Source organism: Rosa rugosa, chromosome 4, assembly GCF_958449725.1.
Source record: "Rosa rugosa chromosome 4, drRosRugo1.1, whole genome shotgun sequence".
In the NCBI taxonomy this organism is placed as follows: Eukaryota; Viridiplantae; Streptophyta; class Magnoliopsida; order Rosales; family Rosaceae; genus Rosa; species Rosa rugosa.
Window position 1 is genome coordinate 47,000,054 of NC_084823.1, and position 19,665 is coordinate 47,019,718.

The 19,665-nt window shown below is 39.9% G+C and overlaps 2 protein-coding genes, 2 long non-coding RNA genes and 1 pseudogene across 5 annotated transcripts; 1 reads left to right on the plus strand and 4 right to left on the minus strand.

Annotated features, from left to right (window-relative positions):
* Positions 1 to 4,124: 4,124 nt before the first annotated feature.
* On the minus strand, positions 4,125 to 4,900 carry LOC133741991 (uncharacterized). Its single transcript, XR_009862299.1, has 2 exons — positions 4,681 to 4,900; positions 4,125 to 4,427 (listed from the first exon to the last, which is right to left on the minus strand). It is a non-coding gene; the product is annotated as an uncharacterized LOC133741991 (long non-coding RNA).
* Positions 4,901 to 5,101: 201 nt separating this feature from the next.
* LOC133707049 (uncharacterized) lies at positions 5,102 to 5,868 on the plus strand. Of its 2 annotated transcripts, none has more exons than XR_009844877.1 (2): positions 5,102 to 5,415; positions 5,631 to 5,868. It is a non-coding gene; the product is annotated as an uncharacterized LOC133707049 (long non-coding RNA). The 2 variants fall into 2 exon arrangements; XR_009844878.1 differs by having other exon boundaries at positions 5,636 to 5,868.
* A 584-nt stretch (positions 5,869 to 6,452) lies between these two features.
* On the minus strand, positions 6,453 to 8,459 carry LOC133707048 (UDP-glycosyltransferase 76B1-like; annotated as a pseudogene).
* Positions 8,460 to 10,621: 2,162 nt separating this feature from the next.
* On the minus strand, positions 10,622 to 13,231 carry LOC133745657 (uncharacterized). Its single transcript, XM_062173764.1, has 6 exons — positions 12,838 to 13,231; positions 12,670 to 12,731; positions 12,419 to 12,554; positions 11,802 to 11,874; positions 11,464 to 11,529; positions 10,622 to 11,188 (listed from the first exon to the last, which is right to left on the minus strand). The coding sequence occupies exons 1-6, from the start codon at positions 12,978 to 12,980 to the stop codon at positions 10,973 to 10,975; spliced, it is 696 nt and encodes a 231-aa protein (XP_062029748.1). The 5' UTR covers positions 12,981 to 13,231; the 3' UTR covers positions 10,622 to 10,972.
* Positions 13,232 to 14,160: 929 nt separating this feature from the next.
* Positions 14,161 to 15,333, minus strand: LOC133744915 (uncharacterized). Its single transcript, XM_062172941.1, has 2 exons — positions 15,118 to 15,333; positions 14,161 to 15,048 (listed from the first exon to the last, which is right to left on the minus strand). Exons 1-2 carry the CDS (start codon positions 15,331 to 15,333, stop codon positions 14,161 to 14,163), a joined length of 1,104 nt encoding a protein of 367 aa, XP_062028925.1.
* Between the last annotated feature and the right edge of the window lie 4,332 nt (positions 15,334 to 19,665).

The following is a 19,665-nucleotide window of genomic DNA, read 5'->3' on the forward strand; positions in this document are numbered from 1 at the left end:
ATTTATCAACTTTGAGGTTATATTGTGAGATTTCTTTCCGAAAGCATTTATTGATTTACCGAGTATTTGATTTATGCTTTCAATGATTTATTGAGATATTGAGCTTTGAGTTATCGAGATATTCTTAAGTTATGCTATCGGTGAATTATTGAGGATTTATTGAATTAATATCGGGTTTCTTTCCGAAAGCAATTATTTTAAAGAGATTGATTCCAGTTCATTGAGGAGGTATATAAGTCAGCGCATGCATGCATTACTTGGTCGGCAGTCCCCTCTAGGTAATAGTCTGGTCGGCAGTCCCCTCCAGACAATATTCTGGTCGGCAATCCCCTCCAGAATATTTCGGTCGGCAGTCCCTTCCGATGCACCATCTGGTCGGCAGTCCCCTCCAGATGACATGAGGTAGTTAGTCGGCAGTCCCCTCTAACTACCTATGGTTAGTTGGTAGTCCCCTCTAACCATCACCTCCTCGTCCGGTCGGCAGTCCCCTCTGATGCGTCACTGGTCGGCAATCCCTTCTAGGTGGCATGAGATGACTAATCGGCAGTCCCCTTTAGTCATCGTCTATTTTGAGATATGAGTAATTTAATGAGATGTTTGGAATATCATTATGTAATTGAGGGATTTGAGATTTTAAAGAGATTTCGAGATGATCGACATTACATAATTGAGATTTCAATAAAGATGATGATTAAGAGTGTTTCTAAGATTTTTACTGCATGCGAGGTTTTAGAGAATAACTTGGGAAAGCGTTAAGTTTCACTTGTTCATTCAAAATTACTTATTTTTTGTCCACTCACTCTAACGATTTTCAAATGTTTTTCCCCTGGGACTTTCGGTTTCAAATGTCCAGTTTGCAGGCCAGTTTAGCTTGAGGTCGAGCGTACATGGGGTTGAGGCATAGTTGTCATAGCTTCCGCATTAGAAAAGTATTGGTCTTTTATCTTGTATTCTATCTTCTTGTACGGCTATGCATTAGATTGCTCTGATAACCCATGAGATTAATATTCTTAAGTTCAGAATTGTTCTGTGAAATGCGAGATGTTGTGATTTAGGGAGCAGGGTGGCTCCAGAAGATTCAGGGTGGATTGTTTTAGAAGTGTAAATGTTTTTCTACAGGTTTTTGGGTAGTCCACTTTTAGAGGAAGTTCAGCCAAATTTTTGGTAGAATTTCTTTTAAGGTGGGCCCCGCAGGGCCACTTTGGATTTCAAGGTGAAATCCGGGGCGAGTCCTGTCAATTATACTCACTTTGGATAAGCCTATGTGAAGAAAAACTAAACCAATGACATTTACTACAAAGTATATGGCAATTGCCAATTACATCTCTTGGAAAATAAAGACTTAAACAAAATTGGCAATCTATTGATCCCAGCCAGATTTGTAGTCTTCAACCCTTCACGCTAGATCATCTTCTTGATCTTTTTGTTCCACATAGTGAGCTTCTCTTGCTTCACAATATGCTTTGTAGGCAGTGACAATTTCTTCACGAGCTCTACAAATGTGTGTCTAATGACTGGATACTCCACATCGAGAACATACATCTCTTTGCTCAGACTCCATTGATTGAGGCTCTTTGAAAGCGTCATTTAGATGGCTCTTAGTGTTGGTGGCGCCACCAACATGGCCAGAGGCGTTGCTTCCCTCTCTCTTTCCACGTTGACCTCTTCGGGTCCGTGTTCGCCTATTTTGGCAGTTACCTTCCCAAGTAGAGCGATTATATGGACCAGAACGTCCATAAGTATCCCTAAGATTAGGGTTTCGCTCTTGGCGCCCTCTCTTAGGGGCGTGACTATAATTGGATTCCGGAATAAGCTCTGTTTCTACGGATCTCGAATTATAGTTCTTCACAAGGATGTTGTCATGCTTTTTAGCGACATTCATAGCTCCAATAAGCTCATGAAACCTTGTGATCCGTCCTGCAGTAACATCGATTCGATAGTTCTTAGCAACCATCAATGCAGAGACAGGGAAGGTAGAAAGAGTCTTCTCAATTAACATCGCATCTGTGATCTCTTTACCACAGAATTCCATTAAGGATTTAATGCAAATTGCTTCTGAGTTGTAGTCAAGAACTGACTTGAAATCACAGAAGCGGAGGCTATGCCATCTCACTTCTAGGTCAGGAAGCAGGGAGTCACGGACGTTGCCAAATCTTTCTTCGAGTGAGACCCACAGCCTTATGGAGTCATTAGGATGATGGCTTTCGCCTTATTTGCCTCTAAGGCTGCTCTATTTGCTTCCAAAGCTTGAGCTTGCTCAACAGTTAGCACGTCCTGGCTAGGTTCGAGAATCATATCCAGGATTCCATCGACCTTGAGATGCTGGCGGACATCACGAACCCACCTGTGGTATCCAGAGCCAGTTGTTCCCAATGGAGCAAAGTCCAATTTGTTCAGGTTACTCATCCTGAAAGAGAACAAGAAAAAGGGTTAGTTTCGGAGCGAAAAAGTTACCACGAAAACATATAAAATTTCTGAGCGTAGTTGCTCCAAAGAAATTATGAATTTATTAGCGTAATCACTTTCAAGAAATTAGGAATTTCTGAGCGTAATTGCTTCCAAGAAATTCAATTCCAAGAGGTATTGGATTAGATCGAAACAATGACGTAAGTGGTCGATCATAAATTCTCTACAAACTCTAAGTTTGGAGATCTCAACAAGCTCCAAGCTTGGAGTGAGTACGAACCCCTATAGTTCGGCTTAATTAGGTCTCCCCTATGATAAAGAAAGGGGGGGTACGTAGAAGAAGGGAGTTTCCAAGAAAAAGAAGAGAAAAAGAGGAAAAACTCAAAAACAGGAACTTTTAGTAAAACATACCTCTTAGGATTGCATAACGTATTTGGTCCTTTTCGTAGGATTGGAGACGAGCTTTAGTCCTAGTGCAAGCAAGCAGACTTGTAGGATTGCAGCATGGTCGCGGAGTCGCGGGGTCGCGGAATCGAGGTCGCGGATCGGCAGATCTCTGCAGGGGCCTGTGCGGGGCGGTCTGCAGATATCGACAGAAGCAGGCACAGAGGTGCGCAAGTCTCGACAGATGCGTGCAGGCCAGGCACAGGGCAGGGGCCGGTCCAATATTTTCGACTGCCGGTACAGACGGATTCCGGCCGGTTCTGAGCTCCTTGAGGCTAGGGCTTCGATATGTAGGGTGGTGGATGCTGGGATTTGAAGGCTACGAAATTAGGGTTTTAGGGTTAAGGCTTCATGCTGATAACGTGTTTAAGGAAAACCAAAATTGGGAGAGAATTGAGTCGTACTTTCATTGATAATAGGGGCCTCTTTATATAGAGGATTACAAGACATAGAATTAGAGTTGTACAAGGAAAGATAATCGTACAATTAATCAGATATCTATGAATATCTCCGAGAATATCTCTAATTCCTAACCCTATTACAACTAGGTCTAGGCGACAATTTTTGCGAATTGTGGCTTAATGTTTATGTGACAACTAGATTCTTGTCATTGAAGATTGCTTTTGCGACAACTTCTGTGAGTTGTCGATTAATGTTTATGTGGTAACCTTAACTTCCTCGCTCATAATCAATTGGGTGACAACTTTAACGGGTTGTCGCTTAATGTTTATGTCACAACTTGAACTTCCTCACTGAAAATTAATTAGACAATGACTTCTGCTAGTTGTCGGTTAATGTTTATGTGACAACTTTAATTTTCTCACAAAAGACTAATTAGGCGACGACTTTTACAGATTGTCGCTTAATGATTATGTGGCAACTTGAACTTCCTTGGGAGGAAGTTAAAGTTGTCACACAAATATTAACCAACAGTTGGTAGAAATTGTCGCCTTATTGACATTTTGTGAGGAATTTGGTGTCGCACAATGTCAAATGGGCAACAATTGTCAATTTGTCACAAATACTTACTTTATGCGATAAATTGGTTGTCGTCAATGAAATCATGTGCGACAACTGAAATTTCCTGGTATTTATCAAGTTTTTGCGACGAATTTTCGGTTGTCACAATAAAATTCCTCGCTTTTGCTATTTTTTCTTGTAAATTAAGTATGCACAGTTAAAGCTCTTATATAGGCATTGGAGGACCGAGTGTCATTCATTCTTTCTGCATTGTATATCAATATCACCCTTATAGAATCTGCTTTTGCAAAAAATTCAAAACACCCTTTTACTCCTTGAGATATCCATCAGAGAAAGAAAAAAATCATCATCGGGCACAACTTTTCTTTTTTTCAAAATTCACTAAATAAGTACAAGTGTAAATTCGACCGTTGCTGTCGATACTGCTAGCTAGAATCTCAATTTCATTATTCTTGACATAAACCCTCACACAATTCCATTTCTTATTGTCAAATTATAAGAGCCAAGTTTGGCTACTGTACTTCATTGAGCAACTTCATCTACAAGTCACAACCTGCTTCCGGAGTTTGATCGATTCCCGTCCCTCCATAGGTTTTCTGTTGTGTAGAAGCGTCAAACAAGTATGAAGTATTAGAAATATGAAAAGGATAAATAAATAGAAAAATATAGAAGATCAAATATTTACGTGGTTTTCGCAAGATCAAAGAGTTACATCCACAGGTGAAAACAGTGAAAAGATTCCACTAATATCAAAAGGAGATTACAAGGTGTTTAACACTCAAACCCAAAATCTCAATTACACCCGAATACACTCACAGAAAGAGAAAGACCAAATAGAAAAACGACTACCTCAATATATTGTTGCTCACAAGAACAAAAGCAACAAACCAAAAGGTAATTTTCTATAGAGCCCAAAACTGTGGCTAACTCCTCAAAAAAAAAAAACTGTGGCTAACTTCAATAACACTAAGCTGTGGCTTTTTTCTTTTCTCTCTCACACCTTAATTGGTGATAGAAAACATATATTTATATGTGCATGAGGGAAACTCCAAACCCTAATAGAACTAGGTTAATTATGTGAGCTTAGTCCAAAAGATAATTGATGGGCTTATTAATTTAAGCCACAAACCAACACTTCCAATATGCAGAGGACATATTCTCCAGAAGGAAAGCAATAACCTTACTTTTGGTTCTACTTTGCAAAAAGCAGATTCAAAGGGTGATAAGATGAAAAGCAAAGGGAATCCAAGCTCTAGCGTAGACAATGCCATTAACCATCGAGAAATGAAAAAAAGGCCAAATCATTGCCTATATAAAATGCAAGATCACACGACCAAGCAACCACGAAGAGAGTTCCAGAAAGCTAGTAAGAACACTTCTGTCTCACTTTAAATGGGGGGTCAGATCAGTGTTACAGTAGGCTTGGGAGTGACTCGTACCGATGGACGCGAAACCGAAACTCGCATCTATGGCCCAACGAAGACCTTCGACTTGGACAAGGCAAAAAGCCAGGATCAAAAGACAGGAAAGATAAAAAAGGATGGCGATAAGAGCAAGTGAGATGTAATCAGCAAGCAAAATAAGGTAATCTTGTATGACATGTTTCACTGTACGTGGATCATACTTACTTTTCATAGATGATTAAACTGCAGCAGAAGTCTAAAATGATGAAGTATGAAATAAAAGAATAGCGTGCATGGTCAAGTATTATATCAATGTGTGATCCCCATATGTAAGTACTGCATGCTCATGATTATGTTAATAAATTTCCGACTTGCGAGCTATGATTATGATCGTAGTGCAGGGAAGAAGATCGCAAATTCGCAATTGGTGATTGTGTTGGTGACACTGTTTCGCGTGGATCCGTTCAACTACAAATTATTAGATCTTCTTGTTTTCTCTATCAAACTCAAATTATCGGATCTGATACTGAAATGTTGTAATACTTCACATCCGACACTATCCGCGCCGTTACAGTTATGAGAAATACCATATGAACACCATATATCGGGTTTACAATTAGGCCCTTTACAATTATATCCGGACCAACTATACTATACATAATGAATTACACATCATTTTAATTAATTGATGTAAGTATCAGAAAAAAGGTAACTGATATAGAACATTCATTCGTTAGAAAGAGATCAATAGAATGATAGTAATGTGTTGTCTCATGATCTGGTGAAGTGGGTTCTTATTTTATTGGTACGTGGTTACGGTTGGTGGAGATTATTAGCTATGTAGTAACACATCCGGATTGGCTAGACTGATTGAGGTGGTGTACTACTGGCCGATCCATCTGCTTGTAAGTGATCCTGGCCGGTATGGCTAATCTGATTGAGGGCACCCACATCTTTTACCTAGTATTAGTAGGAGACCCACAAAAAGGCTACGTAATACGACGTTCCCCAATCCCTCTCAAGCCTGCATATTTTCTTGAAAGTGCTCTTTTATGTGTTTTCTTAGATCTGTTTGTGCTTGTATGAGTTAAATTGGTTGATCCAGGATTGGAATAACATTCCTATCTAGTTGGACTGAAAAAAAGAATTAACATTTCTAGGATAGTTGATGTGTTAAACATTTAAAACTAGAAGCAAATTATTATTTCAAACACATGCTTTTTCAGATAAGTCCAGATTATTACGCGAAGTAAAACAATTAAGCATAGCAACTGCTGGAAGAAAACCCAAACTCGATAAAGAACCAAAAGAAAAAGCTTATTCAAAAGTAAGAGAGCTTGGTTGGCAACTAATCTACTCGTTAAGACCATTTAGGGGATTCACACAGTAGCTTCAATCTGAGTTTGGAGAACATTGGCTTCCAATGATAAAATGTATTTAACCAATCCCTCCAAGCATTCATACGATCGATGAGCCACCTGGTCTGAAGCAAAGATCTGCCTTCTCCTTTAGGTTTGACATATTTTTTCTGATATCTTCACCTTCTTTCTTCACCATTAGTTTTCTAATTGTTTTCTCTATCTCACCTCTTTCTCTTCCCTGATCCAACTGCAGCCCAACTGTCCAAACATCACTCACATATCGAGCATTTATCATTTGATCAGCAGAACATGGCATACAAATCATAGGAACCCCTTCACTAACACACTCTAGTGTAGAATTCCAGCCGCAGTGAGTCCAAAAGCTCCGACTGCTGGATGTGCCAGAACTGCTTTCTGGGGTGCCCATTTCACAATGTGGCACTTCCCTTTCAAAGTTTCGAGAAACTTATCAGGCAACGCTTCAAGCCATTTCGAACCCTGAACAAACTACCACTCACAAAAACGGTTGGTTGCTATTGGCTAGACCCCAAGCTAGCTCCAAAAATTGCTCCACTTATTGTAGCAAGGCTCCCAAACCCAACATAGATAACAGAGTTTGGTGCTTGGGTGTTGAGCCATAAATACGTACTACTCTGGTCTTGTGGTAAGTTGATCGAGCTACCTGGCCCTGAAGAACCAGTTGTAGGGAAAGGCTTGTGAAGTGGACCTACTCCAAAAATTGGAGTGGATAGTTCATCAAAAAGTCTGATAAGCGCCTGTCCTTCAATATCTTCAAAAGTGTTGATAATGACTCCATGTGAAGAATTGGCTTCATCTGTCAGGCGACTGGCGGTCATTTGAAAAAATTGTTCTGGATTGAAACAGCCAAGGAAGAAACACTCCCAGTCCTTAGCAGAAGCCTTGGTAGCTTGAAACTCTCAGCAAGAGATTGAGTGAAGTAAAAGCGAAATTCGGTGATCAAACAAGCAACGGGCTCTTTTGAAACATCAGATAGCAAACTAATCAAGCATTCCTTGAATGGTTCAGCACATTTCTGCTCTAGAAGAGACATAAGATGGGCAATGTCCTTTGTAGAGACCTCACTCTCCGACAAGCCTTCATCAATCAACTGAAAGGTTAAGTGCGGATAGCTTGAAGGGTTGAGTTTGTTGAAGTGGGTGGGGACCATGGTTATGGAGAAGCCTTTGAAGTGTAGAAGGTTGGCTAGCTCCAGCATCGGGATTATATGGCCTTGAAGAGGTACTGGGAAGAGTATCAATCTCCTACCCTTGCTTTGCTCCATTGCAACTGAATTTAGAGCTCGAAGATGATGCAGCTCAAGTCTTTTTCAATATAACTAATGTGAGGCTCTTCCTCAATGCTGTTCATGTATATGTGTGTGTGTGTGTGTGTATATTGAGGCTCTTCTTCAATGCTGCTCATGTGTATATATATATATGTGTGGTCGTTAAGGCATTGATAACTGCCTTAAAGCTAGTACGGTTTAGGGTGGGCGCGCAGATTCAGTTCGTCCATTGGTTTAAGCGAGTTAGATACCTTAAATAATATCAATTTAGCTGAAATTTTGCAAAGATGATCTATACATTAGTACCTAAAAACTGAAAGGTCCAGGTATGGATTTGAGACCGAAAAGTTACCCTAAACTCCAACCTCACACGTTAATTTCAAAGTGAGACCCCACTCTGTATAGAATCTGTATATATATATACATGAACATACATACCGAATCCACTGATTTTTCCCCTTTTTCTTCTATATAGGCAGGTGTAACCGAATCAGTGAGGATCATTTTGTGCTATTAATTAAAGAAAAAACACAGCCTGCAAGAATCACATGATTTTATTATAATGTGTTAGTATCTCGAATTTTCGACTAGTTTACTGATTCATGATTATTATGGCAGGCCTTGTCATATCCCGGTTGCAGCAGCGATAGTGTTTCCTTTTGGTTATTTACATGTATATCCCTAATTTTCTGAAATTGACCTTTTGTTTCATTAAGTTTACAGCACAATTTAAAATGAAATCCTTTGATACACATGGTGGGCATTACAAAAATATCTCATACACATGGTGGGCATTACAAAAATATAAGCTGTTAGCGATTCTGAAACCAGAATCTGGATTTCAGATACGTTAAGGAAGTGATAACCCAATGAGTTTGATATGTAGATGCAATGAGGAAAGGAAACTGATCATTTTGATTTATAATTCACAGAAATAAACACAAACCATACACAAGTTAAGAGCCAAATGTTGCTTAACAATCAATAAAATCCACAGCCCAACCCAACAAATTAAATAGAAATCCACAACAAACACAAGTTTCATGCCAAAAGTTGCATAACCATTAACCAAGCTGGTGATCAGGAACCTGATGAACATTGCTCACATCTTACAGTTGTCCACACCCTCATCAGTAACTCAACATAAACACAGCCACAAATTGAAGAAACAAATTTGAAAAAAAGGCCAACCTAAAATCTATTAGAGAAGATGGTAGAGATAGCGCTGCCGAACTAAGAGTGTTAATAATACTTTTCCTATGCCATGTCCACTGACAACATCGTTCGTACCAAAAATAAAATTGCATAGCAAATTCAGACCCCATCAAAAAGCTCAACTGAAAAAAAAAAAAAAAAAAATGGTGGCTTCGAAATCAAACCTCTACGAATTCATGTAAGCTACTAGTGAGGAGATAATCACAAGTTAATCGGAAGATCACATATCAGTAAGCTACAGTACCAAATCTATATATCAAAGCACACAAAACTGCTAATTCTCATCAAATTTGTCCTCAAATCTTTGAAAATCAAGTAAGCAACTAAGAGAAATCTCAAAACCTAAAAATCAAATCAGTTGAAAATTCTACCAACTACTTGAGAATTATTTCAAAATACGTAAGTTCTGAGTATTCAAGCTCGCGAAAACAAAAATTCATCGATTCGAAGCAAACAATGTCGAGATGCATTGAGGAAATCTCACTAAAAACACTTATCCAAACCTAGACTTACCTGGATTAAAGATGAAATTCCGATACCAGTCGTGGATAGGAAAACCGATCGGGATATCTAATTGCGTACACGCTTGAATAGGGAAAGAGCGATACAGATGAAATCACAGTCTCATATGCCACCAATCTCACGATCTCAGTCAACCTTTTTGTAATTGAGGACTGAGTACAGGAAGAAGAAGACGAAGAAGTGACGTGATCACGGGGAAGAGTGACGAAGCCAGAGATAGGAAAAAGAGAAGAAAGCTGTGGATTGAAGCTCCAAAACCACTCAAAATTGAGATTTCAGCTCATTGTAGCGAGACCAAGCGCAATCAAAAGCTGGCAACGAAGAGAGAAACTCGAAGAGAGAATCTCCGATCAAATTTGAATCAAGAAGCTTGATCAAATGAGAGAGAAAATTTGAGCTATGAGATTTTGAATGAACGGTTATAAACGTGGTATTAGCTTTAAAGGCATAATCAGAATCAAAAAAAATTAACAAATGACCTTTTTTAACATCACTTCATTATTAATAAGGACTAAATTAATATCACTAACAATTCATAATGGACCTTTTTATCAAGTGGGAAACTAGGTGACCTTTTTATCATTTCATACTCTAATGTGACATTTTCCATTATTTCCCTATATATATAGGATTTTTCTCAGGTGCGGACGTCCATACCGAAATTTCGGTACGGATTTCCGGTTTTCACCCACTTTCCGATCACATATTTTGATCTTTACCGTTCAGTTTTTAGGTCCTAATGTATGGATCATCTCTGCAAAATTTCAGCCAATTTAGTGATCGTTAAGGCATCCAAAACTGCAATTTACACGAACGAACCGAATTTGTCGAACCGGAACCGTTTGTGTACATTGTTGTAATTTGCAGTTTTTGATGCCTTAACGATCACCAAATTGACTGAAATTTTGCAGAGATGATATAATACATTAGGATCTAAAAACTGAACGGTTAAGATGTGAAAATGTGATCGGAAAGTGGGGGAAAACAGGAAATCCATTCCGTCCGCACCGTAGCCGGACTGTATATATATATATATATTGACAGCACAATTTAAAACCAGTGTTTAGGTCTTCTGTCACACACGCATTGACGCATAGATATAACTGCGTACTGTAAGTAAACTCTAACCATATCATCAAGATAAACCATTCCATGATTATAAATCTCAAAAACTCGCTACTCATAGACTTAAACCCTGAGCCCTTAACAAACTCAAATTCCTTTTGCACTTCAATGGTTACTATGATCAACACAAAAGCACCAAGAGAACAGAGTTTATGCACAACAGGATGCAACACTTGATGTTCCATTGAAACTTTTTGCAACATAAAGTGTCACCTTTCTCCAAGAAAACTTGACAGAAAGGCTGCAATTGCCTCAACTGCAAGATCTTCAGCTTGGTCTTGCGTTAACCCAGTGGTTTGCAGTTGCTTCTTTCCAATCTTGAAGGAGTGGTCACCACCATCAATCACATGCAAACCACTAAGACATTTTATCTTCTTGCGAGTAACTTCTAGCTTTTCCAACGGACAAAGTGCATCTTTACTACCCTGAATGAACATCATTGCAGTATGCAATACAGAGAAGTGGAAGAGATAAGAAGCATCAGAAGATATTAAACATGTATAAGAAAGGTAACTGTTATAAGACTTAATTCAGGTTCAGCAATCATATATAAGAGAGATGTTGAACATATCGTTTTGATCATTCTATTTAAAGTGATGCAAGTGAACAATTAGATAGGAAAGAGAAGGCAGACTAGAAATAGCACAGGCATTAACCAAAAAACACAAGACAAAATAGCAGATTCTGGTGAAACAATTACCTGGACAAACATTACAGGAATTGAAAGTCGCAACAGAGTTTCATCTCGCAGTGCCCCATTAATACCCTGAAATTTAAGGCTCCAAGCTCAGACACAATCGGTGGCATATTTGCATAGTTGGGTGGGGGAGAGTGGAAAAGGGATGACATATGGCAATAGGTCAAAAGATTAACCTCTAAGGGTCCAAAGAATGCAGAATTTCAACTTCAAGGGCACAGAAAATTTTGTCAACTACTTTCACTTGACAATTTTATACCAATAACCAAAACGAAAGAAGAAGAAGAAAAGTATATATTGTACAGAAAATGTGATGCAGGTATAACATCATAACACCTAACCTTTAGTGGGTACCCTAAGCAAACAATTGCTGAAGCATGAATATCTTCCTTGCAAGCTACCATGCAGCTGACTCTACAAACCAATGACGTACAGAGATCAATAAAGCACATAATGATAAGTAGTTCAGGATACAGCAAGCACTAATTACTTCTCTATTATCGCAATATTACACATGCATGCTCCATCAGTATCAAGGATCCACAACGTGTACAATACCAAGTAATGACCACATTATGGGTTTTTGTTTGTACACAAATTCCTCCATAGGAGACTAAAAAACAAAAAGTCGTCTGCACACTAATACATTCCTCAATTATTGGTAGATTATTAAAAGGAAACTCAATTATGTATAAGATGCATCCACAACACTTCTGGAATATCACTATTTTAGGCTATATAATATCATCCTGTGCTGATTTTCAAGCAAATTTTTTTTTTTTTTTCAATAGAATCCAAATTAAATTGCTAGCAAGGGGAGGAATTACAGTTTTTAGGCCAATAAAGCGTACGCCTCAGATTACATCTTCATCAGTTCTCCTACACTTTTAGTAATAGCATTTCAGGCTACAACAAGTAATCAACTAATCATGTAGCAGAAAAGTCAGATAATTGTAACCTTGAACCCATAGATTTTCCAGCCAAAATCAATGGATGACCTGGGTACTTTTCAACAGTTTTCTTCACAAAATCAGCGTGAAAATCGACCAACTTTTCAGCCTTCGGAGGGGCTCTCTTTTTCCCACCAGACATGTCTGCCATCAATTCAAGGTCAAGATTTTACAACACAACTAACCAAGCCCATGAACAACCCAGAGCACCATATAGCCAGTAAAAGTTAATTCTAACAAAACTACAAGTAAAACTCACATGGGTAATCAAAGGTAACAACTTCTACAGCATTTAGTGCTTTGCCCAACATACCCTTCCATCTGAAAAACCAAAAGCTTCAAACTTTAGTCTCTACATTTCAACAGAAAGCTTCAAACTTCACTTAAATCATTTCTTTGCTGATATTTCAAAAGAAGAGAAGATGACCTGATCATCCAATCAGAAGAAGAGGGAGCACCGGCGCCGTGAGCAAAGACCACCACAGGGGATGATTTCTCCGGCGATGTTGCTGCCGTTTCATTTGTATCGTCATCCTTACGCCTGCGTTTTGGACTTGGTGGTGAAGCCATCCCTAGGCAAGCAAAAGCCCCTTTGAAATTTGCAGAAAAGATGAAAGCTTTGAAATGATTCTGGGTTTTTAATCTCAGCGAAACCCTAAATTTGAGACTGGAATCGATCTTCGCGCCAAAGTTCCAGTAAGGCAGTAACTTGGCAGCACCATAGCGCCAAAGTGGGTTGGCAACAAAATTGGGCTGTTGGGCTTGAGCAAAGCCAATTTTGGGCTTCTGCCAAGTATGGTAGATCTGTAGGAGGGTTTCGATTTAGAGGACAAAATTATAGATATGATCAAATTAATTTTCTACAAGTCATAAGTTTCCATAATTTAGCTCTTTGTGCAAAAATTCTACAGTGCACCGGATATCTCCATGTCACATCAATTTTTTTTTTTTTTTATTCAAATAAGACTTTATTCATATGATGAATAAATACATCAATTATGGGGATAAACTGTTCCCAGAAGGAACCCCCAAGCATAAGCTATCATATTCTATCAATTAAATAAATCCTGCAGCCATGGAGGACCAACCTCCAGGCAAAACATATCAGTGTGCTTCTCGTGCTAGACGATGGGCAACATAATTACACTTCTTGCGAACATGCTTCCAAGAGAAGCATTCAAACTCCTTCATCTAGAACTGCACCCATATCTCTTAAATTCTTATCGCTTGCATCTAAAGCTCTCACAACATTAAGGGCATCTCCTTCAATCTCCACTTTGCCAATTCCTAGTACCAAAGTGCCTTAGGCCTCTGTCGCTGCAGGAGATAAGAAAGCCTCTAATGGGATTGCCGGTGCACCTACCATATTACCTGCTTCATTTCTGATTACCGCTCCCAGACCTACACACCCTTTTATCTTTATTGCAAGCTCCATCAAAATTCAGTTTGGCCCATCCTTGGGGCACCGGTGGTGGTGGTAGCCAATTCGGAACATCAGACTCACCATCAGCACCCATCATTTGCTTCTTTTTCTTGGCTTCCCCTGCATCCATAAACTCCTTATGCCAATCTAGATTGGCATAAACAGTATAATTGTCAAGGTTCCACTCCCAGCTTATTTCCATGAAAGACATTATTCCTATCCTACCACAACCACCAAGTCAGTAAAGCAAACAACTCAATCTCGTGATTTTGGCAAGTAGCAGCAACATGGCAAAATAAATCAGTGAAGCTCGGTTCAACCCAATTCTTATACACTCAACCAAGTAAGCTTCCATACCTTCTTAACTGAAGGGCACTCCCATAGACTATACAGCACAGTTTCTCTAGGTCCCCCACACCTCCCACAACCCGGATGGGAAACAATCTTGCTTTTAAACAAACGCTCAGCACAGGGAAGGAAAGAATGACAAGCTTTCCACAAGAGTTTGACTTTGTTCGGAATATTCATACTCCAAATGAGACTCCAATAATTTTTGAAGTTTGAAGCACTCCCCGCTCCAACACTACTTGTTCCCATATCAAGTTGTTTAATCTCCCTACCAAGCCAATATCCAGATTTTACTGTATAATGACCATTAGGACAAATATGCCAAATGGCTGCATCCTCCGAATTCCCACCCCCAAGTGGAATGGAAAGAATTTTTTCCACATCCACAAGGAGAAAGTTGTCTTCCACATACCTGACATTCCTTTCACCAGCCTGGTCCATGAGATAATTCACCATGGTATTAGCTAGCAGAAAGCGAGGAGTAGCAATCTTGAATGACCACGGCATTGGTAACCATTTGTCCTCCCAAATTCGAACCCTGTTACCTGAACCAATACGCCATCTCACACCAGTGCAAGATAAGTCCCGTCCCCATAATAAACTCCTCCAGATGAACGAAGGTTTCTCTCCCACCATAGCCCCTGCCCAATTACTTTGAGGGAAATATTTAGCAGTAAGGAGTTGACTAACGAGTGACTCTGGATGAAGAGCCAACCTCCACACTGTCTTTGCTAGCAGCGCTTGGTTGAAGCATTCGAGATCTCTAAATCCCAGTGCTCCTGCCTTCTTGTTTCTAGGACCTCCTAGGTACACCAATGTATTCCCCTCTTGTTTCCTCCTTTTCCCCACCAGTACTTGGCCACTTTGCTTTGATAAGAACGATAAACTCCTTTAGGGAGTCTAAAGACCGACATAGAGTAGGAAGGGATCGATTGCCTGCCCCACAGCTTTAATAAGAACTGTCTTCCCTGCTTTAGACAAGAGCTTTGATTGCCATCCTTGCAAGTGAGACTCCAATCTTTCATTAATCTTCTTAAACATTTCCTTCTTATTTTTTCCTGCTATTGTAGGTAGTCCTAAATATCTTTCATGGAACATCACAATTGGCACCCCCAACATCCGAATAATCTCACCCTTCTGATCTTCACTCATTCCTCGCCCAAACGCAAGAGCTGATTTCTGAAAGTTTATTCTCTACTTAGCTGCACTTTCATACAAAAGAAGACATTGCTTAATATGAGTGACTTCCTGAACCTCTGCTCTTCCAAAAATTAAACTGTCATCTGCGAAAAGCAAATAGGAAACAGTTGGGGCCCCATCTGCACATTTAACTCCATGTATAAATCCGTCCTGATCAGCCTTTTGGAACAAACCAGACAAACCTTCTGAGCATAGCAAAAATAGATACGGTGACATAGGGTCCCCTTGTCGGAGGCCCCTTGTCGGTTCAATTAACCCCGCTGCCTCACCATTCCACAAGACACTGAAAATGACCGACCTTACACATCTCATTTAAGTTCCACCCAATATCCCAATTTCAGCATAACATTCTCCAGAAACACCCATTCAACTCGATCATAACCCTTGCTTATGTCTAGCTTCAAAACACACTGTGGTATTTCCCCAGTTATTCTTGCTCTAATAGAATGAACTATTTCAAATGCTGAAATAACATTGTCATGGATGCATCGGCCAGGAACAAAGGCACTTTGGTATTGTGAAATGACATTCGGCAATATAGACTTCATTCGATTCACAATAGCCTTAGAAATTAATTTATAGACTACAGTGCACAAACTGATTGGTCGGAAATCAGTTACCTGTTGTGGATGATCGATTTTTGGGATGAGAGCCAGTAACGTAGGATTAAATTCCTTCACTGAAGCCCCCTCATTTAGAACTTGCAGGCAGAATTTACTCACATCACTACCAACAATATGCTAGTACATCTAGTAAAATCTGGCAGGGAACCCATCTTCACGTGGTGACTTGTCTGGTGCCATTTGCTTCAGAGCCTCCTCAATGTCACTCCTCATGGAAGGCCTTGCCAACTTCGCATTCATCTCGTTGGTTATCTAGACCCAAATCCATGTACTTGTACCCCTCTGTAGTAAACAAATGCTGAAAATATGCCGAGAAAGCCAATTGAATATGCACATCATTATCTTTCCAGTTCCCATTCAAATCTATAATTCTTGTAACCTTGTTTCTTCTCCCTCTACTTTTAGCATACCCATGAAAGAATTTAGTATTTTGGTTTCCCTCTTGTAACCAGGCCACTCTTGACTTTTGTTTCCAGGCTTCTTCCTCAAACTCCAAATATTTATGTAACTCACTAAGAGTTGTCTTCAACTCTTCATATTTGCAGTTGTTACTTCATTAGTACTATCCAGAAGAAGACCCTGCAAAGCTGTATTCAATTGCTTGATTTTCCTTGGAATGTACCCAATTGTGTCTGCATTCTAGTGCTTTAGAGCTTCTGCTGCCCTTCTCAGTTTGTTGCTGACAACTTGTTTCCCATCTTCTTGCTCCCTACATTCTCCAATTGCCAGTTCACAGCCATCCTTCTTAGTCCAAAAGGACTCAAAATGAAATCTCCTCTGATTTCACCTACCCAGTGGACGAGACTCCGGTAAACCATGAAAGTAAATAATCAGGGGTAAATGATCAGAAGCACCCGCATGGCCGCATCATAGTGTAGCTCATGTAACCACGGGAAACAGGTAGCCGCCTGCTGGTTTACGAAACAGCAATCCAATCTTTCCAACAATACAGATCTTTCACTTCCCCCTCTCTTCTCACTAGAACACATCAATTCATTAAAATCTCCAAATATTATCCATGGAGAGCTCACATTGGCAACAAGACGACGCAACAACTCCCACGATAGATGTCTGGAGATTTGTTTCAGGATTGCCATAGAACCCTGTGACCCGCAATGGTCCGTCCTGAGTCTGCACCTCCACATCAATATGACCCAGGGATGAACCAAGTGGCCTTACTACCAGATGAGTTTTCCAACAAAGAGCCAACCTTCGACCGTTTCTACCTACTTTCCCAACCACAATACAACCCCCAAAACCCAAATTGAAACAAATATCTGCCATTTCCTCCTTCTTTTTCTTAATTTCCTTCAGGAACACCAAATCGGGGTTCTTGGCCTGAAGAAGCTTTTTCAAGGCACAGAAAGTGCACGTGATGGGCCCTAGAACCGAAGCCCATCACGGTTAAACTGTTACCTGGAATTTGACCAGAATCAATTTTTGGGGATGAAACTGGATTTCATGATCTGCCTCGACCACGTCCACCAACGGGGAATCCACTGCACACCTTCCTGTCTCCACGTCCTCCTCCACCAGCAGTAGCGGATCCAGGATTCAATTGTTGTCTAGGCTTAGGGGTCATCATGGGCCGGGCTAGGGCCGGCCCTACCCTAAATTTTAGGGCTTAGGGTCGGGCCGGGCCGGGCCTAGTCAAAGTCAACAAAATTTAGGGCCGGGTAGGGTCGGGCCAGGGCTTAAATATGCTAACCCTTACCCGCCCGAAAAGCCCGATCCGTTAGGGCAGAAAGGGACTGGTCGGGCCGGCCCGGCCCTCAAATAGGGCCAAATAGGGCCGAAATGGGCCAAAAAAGGGCCTTATTTTGTTTAACAAAAAAAAACATTATTTTTTTCTTCTCAAAATATGGCTTAATGGTATATATTGGTAATAAAAGACTCATTGTTTTTTATTGAACATATTTAATACACACACCGAAGGTGGAAGTCACTGAAATTTTTACCACTACCATATATTCATATACGGACGACATCCAACGGTGCATTTTAAAAAATTTCATTTCGTCCCCCATTTTGCTCATGGAGGATAACAAGCCTAATAAACGAGTTATACTACATTAATAGGCATATAAGGATTATGTGCGATCCAAAAATTTTGAAATGGAAATCGACCAATCTGAAAATTCTCATATGTTTATACAACATTGATAGGTATTGTGTAAAAAAATTAGGCCGATCTGCCATGAATAAGGCGCCCAACGTAGCGGTCAATGCTTTGCACAAGCAAACTTCCCTAAGGGGAGCGGCACCATGCGCGGAAAAACGTTGCGGAATTTTGACATCCGTAAGTAGACCCCCTACTCATGAGAGTGTGGGAGCTGAAAGATCGAAAAAAGTGAATTGCCAAGGACCGGTTAAGAGCATATTTGTTTTATGTTCTATTTAGGGTATTGAGTTGACCGGGTAGATCGAGGTGCAACCGAATGCGGAAATTGTTGAAATTTCTACCACTAACATATATTCATATGCAAACAACATCCAGCGGTTCATTTTAAAAAATTCCATTTCGTCCCCCATTTTGCTCATGGAGGGTAACAAGCCTAATAAACTAGTTATACTACATTAATAGGCATATAAGGATTATGTGCGATCCAAAAATTTTGAAATGAAAATCGATCAATCGGAAAATTCTTATATGTTTATACAATAGTGATAGGTATTGTGTAAAGAAATTAGGCCGATCCGCCGTGAATAAGGCACCTAACGGAGCGGTCAACGCTTTGCACAAGCAAACTTCCCTAAGGGGAGCGGCACCATGCGCGGACAAACGTTGCGGAATTTTGACATCCATAAGTAGACCCCCTACCCATGAGAGTGTGGGATCTGAAAGATCAAAAAAAGTGAATTGTCAAGGACCGGTTAAGAGCATATTTGTTTTATGTTCTATTTAGGGTATTAAGTTGACCGGGTAGATCGAGGTCCAACCGAATGTGGAAATTGTTGAAATTTCTACCACTAACATATATTCATATGAAAATAACATCCAGCGGTTCATTTTAAAAAATTCAATTTCGTCCCCCATTTTGCTCATGGAGGGTAACAAGCCTAATAAACTAGTTATACTACATTAATAGGCATATAAGGATTATGTGCGATCCAAAAATTTTGAAATGAAAATCGATCAATCGGAAAATTCTTATATGTTTATACAATAGTGATAGGTATTGTGTAAAGAAATTAGGCCGATCCGCTGTGAATAAGGCACCTAACCGAGCGGTCAACGCTTTGCACAAGCAAACTTCCCTAAGGGGAGCGGCACCATGCGCGGACAAACGTTGCGGAATTTTGACATCCATAAGTAGACCCCCTACCCATGAGAGTGTGGGAGCTGAAAGATCGAAAAAAGTGAATTGCCAAGGACCGGTTAAGAGCATATTTGTTTTATGTTCTATTTAGGGTATTGAGTTGACCGGGTAGATCGAGGTCCAAACGAAGGCGGAAATTGCTGAAATTTCTACCACTCATATATTCATATGCAAATAACATCCAGCGGTGTATTTTAAAAAATTTGATTTCGTCCCCCATTTTGCTCATTAAAAAGTTAACATTACATTGGTAAAATGGTTTCAACTCGACCAATTGATTATTTTTAGTTATGTTGATTACTTGATTTATTTCAAAATTGGTATTACATGAATATATTGTC

What these genes read in the sequence shown, in the direction of transcription:
- LOC133744915 (XM_062172941.1), bottom strand. Translation starts at nt 15,333, where the DNA reads ATGAGTGAAGATCAGAAGGGTGAGATTATTCGGATGTTGGGGGTGCCA. An exon ending in TTATTAAAGCTGTGGGGCAG is followed by an intron (nt 15,049 to 15,117) that starts GCAATCGATCCC and finishes TTCTTATCAAAG; the next exon opens with CAAAGTGGCCAAGTACTGGT.
- LOC133745657 (XM_062173764.1), bottom strand. Translation starts at nt 12,980, where the DNA reads ATGGCTTCACCACCAAGTCCAAAACGCAGGCGTAAGGATGACGATACA. An exon ending in TCTTCTGATTGGATGATCAG is followed by an intron (nt 12,732 to 12,837) that starts GTCATCTTCTCT and finishes TTGGTTTTTCAG; the next exon opens with ATGGAAGGGTATGTTGGGCA. An exon ending in TTCCTGTAATGTTTGTCCAG is followed by an intron (nt 11,189 to 11,463) that starts GTAATTGTTTCA and finishes ATGTTCATTCAG; the next exon opens with GGTAGTAAAGATGCACTTTG.